The sequence below is a fragment of the Engystomops pustulosus genome, chromosome 2 (assembly GCF_040894005.1).
Source record: "Engystomops pustulosus chromosome 2, aEngPut4.maternal, whole genome shotgun sequence".
In the NCBI taxonomy this organism is placed as follows: Eukaryota; Metazoa; Chordata; class Amphibia; order Anura; family Leptodactylidae; genus Engystomops; species Engystomops pustulosus.
Window position 1 is genome coordinate 147,818,069 of NC_092412.1, and position 15,511 is coordinate 147,833,579.

Consider the following 15,511-nt stretch of genomic DNA (forward strand, 5'->3'; position numbering starts at 1 on the left):
TAACATTTTTTAAAATAGTGTAATAAATGTTTTAGACATGTTTCTTATATGGTTATAGAAATTCTTTATCACTATAACAGTGCCGATGCTGCTGTTTGGCAATGCTATATGTGTGATAGACAGGGACTGTTTCAGGGGCTTAACTAGGAGTGCCTCGTCATGATAGGAGACTTCTTTATGCCCACCTCCTTCCCTTAAAGGGGTATTCCCATCTGGACATTCACATTGAATTTAACCCCTTAGGGACGTGGCCCTTTTTCATTTTTGCATTTTCATATTTAACTCCCCACCTTCAAAAATCTGTAACTTTTTTATTTTTCCATGAACAGAGCTATGTTTGGGCTTTTTTTCTGCGTAACAAATTGAACTTCATAGTGATGGTATTTATTATTCCATGCCGTGTACTGGGAAGCGGGAAAAAAATTCAGAATGCAGTGAAAATGATAAAAAACCGCATTTGACCCGTTTTCTTGTGGGCTTGGATTTTACAGCTTTCCCAGATCACATGTCTATTTTATTCTTTGGTTCGGTATGATCATGAGGATACCAAATTTGTACAGGTTTTATATTGTTTTCATACATTTAAAAAAATTAAAACCTTCTGTACAAAAAAAAAATTCTTCATTTTGCCATGTTCTGGCGCTAATAACTTTTTCATACCTGTTGGCGGTGTCTTTTTTGTGACTTTTAATGACGTTTTTAATGCTTTCATTTTTAGGACTGTATGGGCTTTTGATCACTTTTCATAGAATTTTTTATATTTTTCAAAATGGCAAAAAAGTGGCATTTTCGACTTTGGGGGCCAATTTCCGTTACGAGGTTAAACTCTGGGAAAAATCGCTAATATATTTTGATAAATCGGACATTTTGGGACGCGATGATACCTAATGTGTTTATGATTTTTACTGTTTATTTATATTTATATCAGTTCTAGGGAAAGGGGGGTGAGTTAAACTTTTTTTACTATTTTTTTACCATTATATTACATCCTCCAGGGTAATTTAACCCTGCAGGGTCCGATTGCTAATACTATATTCTGCAATACTACTGTATTGCAGTACATAGATATTTTACAATAATTTTTAATAGCCTGCCCTATTGTGGCTATTAGAAATCATTGCACCTGGCAAGCCTACGAGTCTCAATGAGACTCTAGGCTGCCATAGCAACCGATCGCCGCCCCCTGGAACGTCATCGGAGGGCGGCAATCGGCATCCAAGATGGCGGCCAGCATTTAACTGTAAGTTAGTTGCCGCGGTCGGGTTCGACCGCGGCACTTAACAGGTTAACTGCCGCGATCGGTGCCAGCACCAACCACGGCAGTGACAGCCGGGTGTTGGCTGTATTATACAGCCACTACCCGCTGTGTATGGAGAGAGCTCTCTCCATACACCCCTTGCCGCACGAGGACGATATAGTTCGTCCTCGGTCGGCAAGGTGTTAATTCATTTGCCATATGTAAACATTTCTTCAATTGGATGTTTTAAAAAAAAATGTTCCTGTGTGAAGATAATTTCTCTTAAATGTAGTCATGTTGTCCCTTAGAAACGTGATGGCTTCCTCGGATACGACCATCTCAGCGGTGGCCAGACATGCGCTATTTAGCCCTGCCTGACCACCTGGCTTCACCGTTCATTACCACAGGACGGCTGCGGGACCTGCAGTAACTCCAGAGCATTTCATATACAAAAACCTTTTGTTTCTTTGGGCAATTCCTCCAGCAGAGGTGACTGTATCCAGGGACATCTAATTGAAGAAATGTTTATAAATGACAGATTAATGAATCTGAATGTGAATGCCCAGACGAGAATACCACTTTAACCACATTGCGCAATAAGACGTACCCTTACCTCTTGCTGCGCATGGGGGAGTATGAAGAGGGCTCACGGGCTGAGCCCTCTTCATACTCACCGGGCATAATGAAGCAAACACCCGTCGCAAACACCCGCGATCGGTGCCGGCGGCATTAAAGTTGGCGGCGGCATTAAAGAGCCGGCAGCGCTTGGGCGCCGCCATCTTGGCGATCCGTTGTCATGACAGCCTCGGATCACACAAAGATCCGAGGCTATCATGATCGAGGCTATCTATTACAATGTGCGATCTTCACATTGTAATAGATGGTATGCAAAATCCCCATATGGTAGGATCAATCAGACAACTTAGGGTTAAAGTACCCTAGGGAGTCTGAAAAATAGTAAAAAAAATAAATAAAAAAAGTTTAAAAAAAATAATTATATTACAAAACCATAAAAATTCAAATCAACCCCCTTTCCCTAGAACTGATATAAATATAAATAAACAGTAAAAATCCTAAACACATTAGGTATCGCCGCGTCCAAAAATGCCCGATCTATCAAATATAATAACCATTTTTCATTGCGTTTTACCCCGTAGCGGAAAATAGCGCCCGAAGTCGCAAATTGCATTTTTTAGCCATTTTGAAAAATAGAAAAAATTCTATAAAAAGTGATCAAAAGGTCGCACAGTCCTAAAAATAAAAGTGTTGAAAACATCATCAGAAGTCGCAAAAAATGACACCACCCACAGCTCTGTACACTAAAGTATGAAAAAGTTCTGTACAGGAGGTTTTAATTTTTGTAAATGTATGAAAACATTTTTAAAACCTATACAAATTTGGTATCCCTGTGATCGTATTGACCCAATGAATGAAGTAGATCTGTCATTTGGGACGCACAGTGAAAGCTGTAAAAACCAAGCCCACAAGAAATGGCGCAAATGTGTTTTTTCATCATTTTCACTGCATTTAGAATTTTTTTCCTGCTTCCCAGTACATGGCATGGAATATTTGATACCATCACTATGAAGTGCAATTTGTTACGCAGAAAATAAGACATCAAACAGCTCTGTAAATGGACAAATAAAAAAGTTATACATTTTTGAAAGTGGGGAGTGAAAAACAAAACACAAAAACAAAAAAGGGCCTGGTCCTTAAGGGGTTAAACATGAAAAATTACATTAAAGGATAAAGGCTTCACTAGTATTTAGTGTTGCTCTAAAATGAGATGTGCTCTTGATTACATCTTGTGTCAAATGTTGTTAGAAAAGAGTAACAATATTAAGAAAGCATAAAGGCACTGGGGTAAATTTATCAGGACCTTATAGCTAGTATGTCACTGATGTCACTGGTACTATCACCTTCCATATTAGGACAATGACATCACTGGGGGAATGCTCCGTTCATCTGTAGCATGCTTAAGAGGCTGAAGGCTCTACTGGTGTTTCCAGAGTTCCTCAATGCTGTAGCTTCACAGGCTGTTACAATGAGCAGGGTCGGTGATGACATAATTGTGTTACCTGTCTAGTTACGCCAGAGCACAGTTGGAAGAGAAGAAGCGGGAAGCTGCAGGAGTCATACAGGTTAGTAAAAGAAAATCTATCATTAAAATGAAGCATGATAAACCAGAGGGGATTTCACATAGAGTTACCTGTGTAAAGGAAGCTGACAGTAGCATCAAAAGAGAAAAACTGCTGCATCAGTGCTGTGCATAGATAATCAACGGTAGGAAAGCAAATTAATTTATGATTGTACTAAACGTATTTGAACACAATTATTGCCATGTTTCTGTACTAGGTCATTAAATAGACATTGTGTAAAATGTCATCTTTAGCTTCGACCCTTAGTTGGCTCCTTTCCCTTAGTTGACTAACTTCATCATCAGTTTTAATGTAAGTACAAATATGGCAATATGTGAACCGTTATGTATAGCCTGTAAGGGCAGTCCCAGGATTTCCACTACTGTATAAATATAATAACTGGGATGCTCTCAAAGTGGTGGAGCAGCAAGACAACATGTGTCACCTGGATTTCTATCTTGGTCCCCAGCCATCTCCCCTAGGGGAGATAGTTGGCCCTATTTTCTCCCAGTCTCTATGTTTTGTCTTAATTTCACACCCACAGACAACTGGTCAATTCCATTGCAACAGCAATGGTTTCTAGAGACACCGATAACATAGAATTTTTTTGTCAAGGTTGTAACAGTATTTCAGGGGCCTGCAATGCCCACATTGAGTAATATGTACACTCAGTGGTCAGGGGGCCCTGGGTGGAAGTTTGCCCTCCTTTGACCCAGGTCCTGCCGGGCCCTCTGACTTTTCAGAGCCCTACAGTGGTAGTTATGCCCCAGCATGGCCTTATTATTCTCAGCACCATAATTCTTTGCACAGGAAACACGATTATATGATTTCATAACAAAAGTACACAGAATAAATAAACTAAAAAGTAAAGAATATAAAAATATAAATGTGATGAAGAATATTTTCCAAGGTATAATAAAAAATGTGGTAATCCAAAGTGTCTTAAGACAATAGGTTGCCAGCCCCGAGAATTTATCTTGTCTATGGTGTCTAGTAGGAATTTTATTTTGCAATATCTAGTCAGTGCCTTTAGCTTCAATCTAAAACTGTTAATGCCAGAACAATAAACAAATTTGTCAAAAACCTGTCCAGCAAACAGCACAACCACAAACAGACATGGCGCAAGATGCCAGAGTTGTTATGTGGTGGCAAACTACTCCTGCAATGTCCCTGCAGCCTAGGCGATGCCTACACCAGATAAGCTGACCTGACAAGGGCAACCCTACTATCAGGAACTTACCTAATAGACCCCACAAGGTGACAGGAAAAACTTACTGGGTGGCAACTGCTGGGTGGTGGAACAGACAGGTAACAAAAAATAGAGCAGAGTTTATACAAGTAGCCAGGAAAATGTCAATCAAAACCAAACACAAGTCGGGAAAAGAGGGGTCATAGAAGGAAAGACCAGACACAGAGGGGCAAACAAAAAATAAGCAAAGAACTGGGTCAAATCCAAGATGGCAAAGCACAGAATCGTATAGTGAGAGAATGGTCATATAAACTTAGCTGAGGTCACATACACAAAATAGCAAACATATAGCAATAGCAAAAGCATAGACAAAGTGTAGGACTGCAATAACCAGCAACCTCTAAAGGGAATTGGGCTGAATATATATATATATATATATATATATATAGAAGCAATGTATTCCGCCCCCTGACACTGACTGGTTTATCCATCCATATCACTCCACATCAAGCCACAACTGCACACAAAGCAAACTCACTGTCACGGTTTACACTGATGCAGGATACACTGTGTAGAGAGAGCAAGAAAGAACTAGAGGAATAGGAAAAAGAAACTGTCCCTTACTCTATGGCTAAGCTAGTCTCTGCCTGTGGGTGATGGTCAACTTCCCTGGATTAGCTCCAGACCCGACATCTTCTCTCTCTCTCTGAACACAAAGACCTATCCAGAAAGTAGGGAAACAACTACAGGATACTAAGGTCTGGTGAACTAAATTTGGGCCCCCCTAGCGAAAAGATTGCTGCAAATAAAACTTGGAGAACTAGCAATCCCAGCGTGCACACAAACACACAACCAAGAATACAGGAAGGAGGGCAATAGGGAGGACACGAATAAAAAGTAACAAACAGAGTAGGTCCACAAGGCATTCACTAATAGGGAAACACATACAAAGGGGAACAGACAGGAAAGTGGTGAGTGAATACAAGAGAACAGACAAACTTTAGAACAGGGGTCCCCAAACTTTTTACATAGGGGGCCGGTCACTGTCCCTCTCAGACCGTTGGAGGGCCGAACCGAAGTTTAAAAATAAAAAAAATATAAGAAATTCCTTGAAAACACAGCGCTAGCGGAACATGCGACCGCATCCGTAATACACTGGGCCCCCTCAATTAATTATTTAATATACTGCACCCCTTTGTGAACTATTTTATTTATTGCCCAAATTAATGAATTAATTTGGTCAATTAATTATTAAATATGCTGCCCTCCCCCCCATTAATTATTAGACTGCCCCTCATAATTAATTATTTCCTATGCTGCCCCCCACCATTAATTATTTCCTATGCTGCCCCTCATAATTAATTATTTCCTATGCTGCCCCCCACCATTAATTATTTCCTATGCTGCCCGTCATAATTATTTCCTATGCTGCCACTCATAATTAATTATATCCTATGCCGCCCCTTATGAGGGGCAGCATAGTAAATAATTATGAGGGGCAGCATAGGAAATAATTAATTATGAGTGGCAGCATAGTAAATAATTAATTATGAGGGGCAGCATAGGAAATAATTAATCATGAGGGGCAGCAAAGGAAATAATTAATTATAATTAATTATTCCCTATGCTGCCCCCTCATAATTAATTATTTCCTATCCTGCCCCTCATAATTATTCCCTATGCTCCCCCTCCATTATTATCTTCTATAATGGCCCCATAATTCATTGTTTCATATATTAGGGCCGCCACAATCTTTCTACTGCTGTTAAAAAAAAAAAAAATAAAACCCTGTACTTACCTCTGGCTCCCGCGTCTTCTTTCTTCTGGCTGCTGCCGGACAGGAAGGGGTGCGCAGCCGCGTGATGACGTGATCACGCGGCCGCACATCCAGGTTCAAGGAGCGGTGTGCGCCAGGGTTGTCTTCCGGTCACATCGCTCCACCTGCAATAATAGTGCTCATGCGGCCGTTTCCGGACGCATTGAGCACTATTCGGTGACGGGTAGGAGCTTCCTGTCCAGATGGACGGAGGCCCCTGCCCGACTGCCGAAGGCCATGGTCTAATCATAGGCCACGGCCTAATCACTGACTCTATTGAAGCGCCAGCCCGGGGGCCCCCAAATAACGGTTCCGGGGGCTCAGTGCTTGATGGGCGGGGGGCCGGATAGAAACGCTCCGCGGGCCGCAAGTGGCCCGCGGGCCGTAGTTTGGGGACCCCTGCTTTAGAATCACTCATCACAGACAAAGTAACAAGCAACTAGATAGTATAGATGTTCAAAAGAACAAAACAAGGGATAAACTGCAGATACAACAATACCTAGCAAAGACTGAATGACAAAAACAACCTTAAATGCAGCCCGGCGCCTCCTGATAGGATAACACAAATTAACACAGCTGAAGCCTAAAAACCCCAGCAGGTAATGCAGAAACACCAATAACAAAAAGACACTAAACACTTCAGTTATGCAAAGCAATTGGGGGAGATTCATTATGGCTTCTTCGCCAGAAAACTGGCACAGAAGGCATGGAAATCTCTGACACATTTCAGCTTTTTCCACCTGTCACATCCAAAGGGGGTGGTGGGCTGGCACATATGTGAACGCCTGGTCCACAGGATTTACAATAGCCTAATAATCACCAACACTGAATTAGAAATCCCAGTTGTGTGCTTGAAAAACGTGTTGACTAATATTGTGATATTAGGCCAGGAGGAACTCCTTATAATGGGTATGTGTTTTTTTGCTTGTATTTTGGCTTAACTGTTGGGGATATTATACAACAAGATCCTTTTGATACACTATCACGCATATACCTCTGTATGGTGGAGAAATGGTCATGTGACCATTTTTTTTACCCTAACAGGTCGCTTTAGCCTTGTTAGAGATTAAATACTGTACTGTAAAAAGATGTCTTGATGTACCTAAGACCGGGATGGGACATTGTGCAGCGGTTGATTTCTACAATCACATTTTATTTGCTAAATAAAACTTTAGATGAACCTGGACCCTGATTGTCTAAGCACATTGTCAGCACACAGCAACTCACAGCACTAGAGGGATCATGAAGTGTCTGCTTAGGGTGATGGCACACGTGGCGTTTGGAACGCGTTCCCGTTTTTAAGCAGTCCATCAAAAACACAACTGGTCCATCAAACTGGTCAAAAACGCCTGCGGACCAGAAACACATTCAAAACGCCATGTGTGCCATCACCCTTAGAGAGTCCCCGCCCACACTCTGGAATCTTACACTGACCATCACTGAGTGATAACACCGAAAACAGCAATTAAACTGAGTAAAATTGTAAAGTAAGGGGTTAAAATGATCTTTAGTGTGTAAACATCACTAGGCGATTAAAATTTGAAGAACTTTCTTTCATGGAAACCTTTTAAGTACAGTTGTAGCAGTCTGTAACATTAACCCTTTCCTGCTATTTGCTACAAATGACTCATCCCCTTTATTATTTAGATCAGTAGATACTATATTTTATAACTTCACTGTTTAAAACCTATAAAAAATGTTACCATATTGTGACACCTGTAACATGTATGGAGTTGTGTCAGGGGTCATATTTTGCAGGATGAGATGGAGTGGCACTATGAGAGTCGAAATGGTAGCACTCATGCTCCTCAGCCCAGAAGGTGTGGCAATTGTATTCAACTGCAGCATCTAATGGGTAAACAGATACAATCGGTATCCACCCAAATGGCAGCTGTTAGGGTCAGGTATCTTTTGTGTAATATAGGAGACACCTGTGTTGTATCATAGTAGATAAGGTTATAAAAAGGCACATGTCCATCAAGTCCAACCTATAAGATTATCAAAATGTTTTTTTTCCTCATAATGTGATATTTTTGTTCTCAAGAAAGTCATCCAGGCCTCTCTTAAACATGCGCATAGAGTCCGCCATAACAATCTCTCACTGCAGTCTCACTACTCTATTAGTACAGAACCTTTGTCTATGTTGATGGTAGAACCGCCTCTCCTCTAGGCGTAGAGGTTGCCCCCTTGTCCTGGTCACAGGCCTAGGTATAAAAAGATCTTTGGAGAGATCCTTGTACTGTCCGTTCAGGTATTTGTACATTGTAATGAGGTCTCCCCTCAGTCGTCTTTTTAGAAAAACCACAAGTTTTGTAATCTGTCATTGTATTATAGTCCCCCCCATTCCCCTAATAATCTTGGTTGCTCTCCTCTGCACCCAGAAGTGCCCAAAACTTTACACAATATTCCATGTGTGGTCTTTTTCTGCTGCAGGTTTACCAAGTAATTGACTGTTTAGAACATAATTGTCCTTTTTGTTTCCATGACCAGAGTGCATAAACTTAACCATAACATTTATCTTAATTAAAGTTAATTATTATCACAACTAATATGTTATAAATATGTATAGTGTCATTCCATCATCCTTTCTCAGGTTCATCTACAAAGGCTGATGGTGCATGTACTTCAACAAACTGTAAGCTTAGTCTTTTCTGCAGCTTCTTCTATATGCTGCCTTCAGTGGGGAGGGCACACTTCAAAACACATATCTCCTGAACCCTGACCCCTACATTTAACAGGAGAATCTCCCCTTAATTGTGTTCAGTCGTTTCACAGAAATGGAGATATCCACTGTTACACTCGAAAAATATAAAGCTGTATACAGTCATGGCCAGAAGTTTTGAGAATGACACAAATATTGTATTTTCACATGATCTGTTGCCCTCTGGTCTTTATGTGTGTTTGTCAGATGTTTTATAACATACAGAAATACAAGTGCAATCATATTATGAGTAACAAAAGCTTTTATTGACAGTTAGAATGAGTTAATGCAGCAAGTCAATATTTGCAGTGTTGATCCTTCTTCAGGACCTTTGCAATTCTCCCTGGCAGCTCTCAATCAACTTCTGGACCCAATTCTGACTGATAGCAGTCCATTCTTGCACAATCAATGCTTGTATTTTGTGACAATTTGTTGGTTTTTGTTTGTCCACCCGTCTCTTGATGATTGACCACAAGTTCTCAATGGGACTAAGATCTGGGGAGTTTCCAGGCCATAGACCCAAAATCTCTATTTTTTTGTTCCCTGAGCCATTTAGTTATGACCTTTGCTTTATGGCAAGGTGCTCCATCATGCTGGAAAAGGCATTGTTGATCACCAAACTGCTTTCGGACGGTTGGGAGAAGTTGCTCTTGGAGGACATTCTGGTACCATTCTTTATTCATGGAAGTGTTTTTAGGCAAGACTGTGAGAGAGCCGATTCCCTTGGCTGAGAAGCAACCCCACACACGAATGGTTGCAGGATGCTTTACAGTTGGCATGAGACAAGACTGGTGGTATCGCTCACCTTGTCTTCTCCGAACAAGCTGTTTTCCAGATGTTCCAAACAATCGGAAAGGGCATTTATCAGAGAAAATGACTTTACCCCAGTCCTCAGCAGTCCACTCCCTGTACCATTTGCAGAATATCAGTCTGTCCCTGATGTTTTTCTGGAGAGAAGTGGCTTCTTTGCTGCCCTCCTTGACTCCAGGCCTTGCTCCAAGAGTCTCCGCCTCACAGTGAGTGCAGATGCACTCACACCTGCCTGCTGCCATTCCTGAGCAAGCTCTGTACTGCTGGTAGCCTGATCCCGAAGCTGAAACACTTAAGTGACGGTCCTGCCGCTTGCTAATCATTCTTGGGCGCACTGGAGCCTTTTTTTTTTTTAAGCACCAGCCTCCTTTTAAATCAACACCCATACCTGTGTTAATGGAGCAATCACTGAAACAATGTTTGCTGCTCCTTTTAAGGCAGGCCTGCAATGAAGTTGAAATGTGTTTTGGGGGAAAAAGGTCATTTTCTAGGCAAATATTGACTTTGCAATTAATTGCTGTGAAGCTGATCAAGCTTAATAACATTCTGGAGTATGTGCAAATATATTGATGCAGTAGACTTTGGTGCATGTTGTGATTGGTGGAAGGAGTGTAGTGCATGTTGTGATTGGGGGAAGGAGCATGTTGGGGGATGACAGTGAGGGCAGCCTGTTCTCCCCTGCAGACGTCACATTCCTTATTGGCCCTGCATCCTGCGCATTACAGAGCTGATGGTGAGTGGTGAGGAAGAAGCAAGTGCTGAAAGGTGCCTGAAGTGTATAGGAAATGCTTGTGCATGTTGTGAGCAGGAGAGGGGGGCTGGTACATGTTGTGATTGGGGAATGGGGGCTAGTGCATGTTGCGATTAGGGGATGGTGTCTAGTGCATGTTGTGAGCAGGGGAGGGGGGCTGGTAAATGTTGTGTGTGGGGGTTGATGCGTGTCGTGCATGTTCGGGAGGGGGCTGGTGCATGTTGTGAGCAGGGGTGACGGGTCTGGTGCATGTTGTGATTGGGGGAATATGATAATATCCTAAGAGCTGCATTCCAACATTCTCTGAAAAAGGACCGTAGTGAACTGCTCAAAAAGGAGCAGACAAAAAAGGAGGAAAACACCATTAGACTAATAACAACCTTCAACAATGGGGCAGAGGCTGCCAAAAAGATACTACATAAACATTGGGATATACTGGTGATGGACCCCGACTTGCGAGATGTCATCAGTATACACCCCACAATTACATATAAAAAGGGTCGATCACTGAAGGATAGGTTGATTCATAGCCACTATACCGAGCACCGTGACCCCACCTGGCTAGAAAAAAGCAAAATGACAGGAATTTTTCATTGTAGTGGGTGTATAGCCTGTCCATACATGAGTAGATGCAAGTCTTTCACATCCTCAGTAACAGGTAATATATACACCATAAAACAATGCTTGTCTGCACCTAAACCTTTCTATAATTTGCTATGGTTTATTTAGGCTGGGTTCACATCTAATTTTTTGCATTTTTCTTTTGACGTATATGTTGTATCGGTCGCATACATACTTTTTTTTAAGAATTGAATTTTAAGATTAAAATTTGGGCATAAAGACGGATGTGACGGATTGATGCAAAAGCTGGAACACTTCATGCAAACAAAGTCTATAGATGCCAATGTTATTTAAAAAGTATACATTTTGCATATGTTTTCTAAGGCCGGGGGAACACGTGGCATTTTGATCCCGTTTTTGGGCCGTTTTAAAGCAGTCCGTTAAAAACCTAATGCGTTAAAAACTCCATGTGTTTTTGACCCGTTTTAATTAAGATAATTAGTAAAATGCGTTTTTAATGGACAGCTTAAAAAAAAGGCCCAAAAACGGGTTCAAAACGCCGGCCTAAAAAGACACGAAAAACACAGCAGTCCACGTTTTTCTGCAAAAAAAAAAAAAAGGATATAGACATACAGGACACTGGATACTTTAAATGCCCCTGATGGCGACCCTCTGTTTTCTTTCACCAAGTCATTGGCTAACCCAAGTACACAGATTTTTCCCTACTCTTTTAACGGAATTATATTTGACCAAATAATAAAAACAATGCAAAAGTCATTTAAAAAAGTCAAGATAAAGTTTGCTTCCACTGTCACCACTGGCAATATAAAAAATGAATTAAAAAAAACAATTAAATATCATGCAAAGAGTCAATGATAAACAACATTTGATGTAACACTGTGAGGTTTTATTTACAGAATTCACATACATCATGGTACTCAGCAGTCCCTTCTTATTAAATAGCTACATTATTAGGAACACCAGCAAGCTCATCCACACAGTCTCAACCATGGCTGGGATATTCCACATGAATCTTTAATTTTTTTAAAATTATCTTTTAGTTACACGTTTCTTCTTGTTTTGTGAGCTAAACCTTGTCAGTCTTTTTTTAATATAAGGTGCATGTTAAAAAGAAAAAAAAACACAAAAATTATAATATCACTAAGAAGTGTCCAGTATTTGTCAATGGTAGGTAAATTGTGGCACCGGTATATCGCTCCTTATTGTAACCACCATATCTGTGGTTAAAATATTCCAATTGTCTCACTCAATCCATGGAGCCAATACGAGCAGAGACCATTTTGCTTTCATGCAAGAAGCAGAAAGATTAAAAACATCTGTCCCACAGTTTCTTCCACTCTCCGAATGTCCAGGAACTCGGATATGATGTTTTAGATGTTACAGGACTTCTGCAATGGAAGAAAACAGATTTCTAAGAATTGCTGTATTTCAAAACATCATATAGCATACAAAATAATATTCTTGGTTCTACAGAGTAATGGTACCTTTTCCACCACATTTATTGGTTGTGCGTCTGATCACATGATTGTCAAGTGTAAGTATTTAGGAGCTCTCAAGGGCTGCAGACCAAGCGTCTCAGATGAACATTAGTGTATAGTAAAGAGGGACAAATATTTAGTTATTTGACCATTGGTGGACTTTTTCTGTGTATGTTGTCTTTTTAAAGGGATTTGTTTTAATTATTTTAATAAAGTGTTATTTTATGCTTTCTGCTGGTTTTTGTTTCCTCTTCTTTGTGGTGTCATTAGTGTATAGTAGTAATATAGCTGTCAGCATAAAGCTAGACACAGCACCTAATGCAAGAACATGCTCACTGCAAATTTTATGAATGCTGCGTGCTCTACTTTTGCAAGTGAAGGCTAAGGGTAGTGGCACACATGGCGTTTTGAACCCGTTTTTAGTCATGTGTTTTCAGTCCGTTAAAAAACGCATTCGGTTTTTGAAAACTCATCTGTTTTGGTCTGGTTTTCCCAATTATCTTAATTAAAAATGGACAAAAATAGATGCGTTTTCTAACGGACTGAAAATGCATGACTAAAAACGGGATCAAAACACCACGTGTGCCGCCACCCTTAGGAAAAATCGCCCTATACAAGCCTATAGTGCTGCATCAAAATCACACTGAACTCTGACGAAAGTGAAATCTGTATAGTAGAAAACATGCACCACCATGCATGTGACACAATGAACAAATTCTGACAGAAAGCTGCTTGGAATCTGATGACAAAATAGACATGTATCACCTGTTATTTGTGGGGGCTGAACAGTAGACTTTTTCATGAAACTATCTCCAAAAGCGATGATGGGTTCTGCCGGTGGAATAACTTTATCTCCATTGGTACTGCTAATTTCTGATAGTGTTATCACCTCCTCAAATGCAGGGGATGTATCTTTAGAGAATCCATTTTCTTGTTTGGTGGGTTGCACTCCATTCACTATGTGACCAGGTAAACTGAATGAAAGAAAACAAGCAGAATATTAGGCTGCATTACATGCTTTTACAAAACATACATTTTAAAAACACATGATAAGGAAACTAGGGCGTTTGTATCTCTAATGTACATATGGTGGGTTGACCCAATAATATAAAACATTGTCCACAGTAAAAGTTATGACAGCTCACCTGGAGAGTAGGCTTAATCCCATGTGGATCAATCAAGCACGGATCATCCAGCTTCCTTTGGAACTTAGCAACCACGAACACACAATCCGTCTCCAAGACACGACGATTCACTTGCAGTTTTTTAAAAAACTGTATCACAATTTATTTTCAAGAATAATCACAAGAATCAAGAAAAAAAAAATCGCCTACGCGTTTCGGGTACACGCTCTACCCTTATTCATGGAAGCCAATTTTTTCATGATTCTTGTGACTCCGTGTGCATTTATTTGAGAAGTTTTGAAAATAAAGTGTGATACAGTTTAAAAAAAAAACAACACACAAGTGGATCGTGTCTTGGGGCCAGATTGTGTGTTCGTAATAATATAAAACACTACAATTATTCCAGAAGTAAGCCACGTGTTACTTTTGTCTTAAAGGACAATATTTTTTACTGTGGCTGCTACTTTTTGTATAATGCGGTGCCAGATATGCTCAAGTTTTATACAGGGACATAGAAAATAATAACACAGAAAAATAAACAAGACTTTATTTTGTTAACTCCTTAATGACGCAGCCTGTGTTTAAGTTAATGCTCAAACCTTTTTCTTAAAATTTGACTAGTTTATATCCTTGTGATTTTGAGATTGTTTTCTCGTGAGATATTGCAGTTTATGTTAGTATTATTATTTCGGTGACCAGCTTCTTTTTTTGGTGGTAAAAATTCAATAATTTAGGAAAAATTTGAAAAAAATTACAATTTTCAAATTTCAAAATGACAACTACAATTTTTTTTTTGTAGAAACCTTTTGCCATTGGTCTTATTTTTATTTCCATAATTTGTTTTACATTTCCATCATTTTTACGGATCTAAGAAGGTTTCAAGCTTTAGTAGCAACTTCTCAGATTTTCAAGAGATTTGAAAAATGCTAAATTCACCAATTCAGTTTGGAAGTGCCCTACAAAGGCATATGTGCTATATACCCCCACAAGTAACACCTTTTATGAGCCTAACATCTCAAACTATTAAAATCAGCATTTGTGAAGTCTGTTAACCCTTTAAATCTTTCTCTGGAAGCAAACAAAAATGGATTTCAAATTCTTAAATTTCAATTTTTGAATAAGATTATTTTTCATTTAGCCCTAAAATGGACACATTCAGAAGGAATTTGAGGTAAATATAAATCCCAAAATTGTTGCCCTGCTTCTTCCGAGTACGGTAATACCAGACATGTGGATGTCAACTGCTATTTAGTCGTACAGCGATGTCCAGAACAGAGTTTGTACCATTGGGTTTTTGGAAGGCCAATTTGACTGCAAATGTTTTGTGGTGCCACAGTGTACTTGAAGAGCCCCTGAAGTAACAGTACAATAGAAAACTCCCAAAGATGTCACCATTTAGGAAACTACACCCCTCAAAGAATGTATCTGGGGTTGGGGGTGAGCATTTTAACCCCCAACATGCTGGCCAAAATCTCAGTAAATGGTGCAGAGTAAAAGATGCATTTTTATCTCAAAAAGGTCATTTTAGTGCCTAATATATTGTGCCCAACCCATGCCAATTTAGACAAACACCCCAAAAATCATTCTGCAGGTTGTCCCGAGTACGGCAATACCACATATGTGCCAATAATTGACAGGCTGGGCACACAGCAGGGCTGAGAAGGGAAGGAGCGAAATTTTGCTTT

At 40.1% G+C, this 15,511-nt stretch overlaps 1 protein-coding gene across 2 annotated transcripts in view; it reads right to left on the minus strand.

Annotated features, from left to right (window-relative positions):
• Positions 1–12,101: 12,101 nt before the first annotated feature.
• Positions 12,102–15,511, minus strand: part of MAP7D1 (MAP7 domain containing 1) — a 78,395-nt gene continuing 74,985 nt past the window's right edge. For both annotated transcript variants that reach the window (XM_072136811.1, XM_072136810.1), the window contains 2 exons: positions 13,468–13,676; positions 12,102–12,612 (listed from right to left, as the gene is read on the minus strand). In XM_072136811.1, the coding sequence (XP_071992912.1) occupies positions 12,602–12,612; positions 13,468–13,676 (220 nt within the window). In that variant the 3' untranslated portion in view covers positions 12,102–12,601. The remainder of the gene's footprint in view (positions 12,613–13,467; positions 13,677–15,511) is intronic.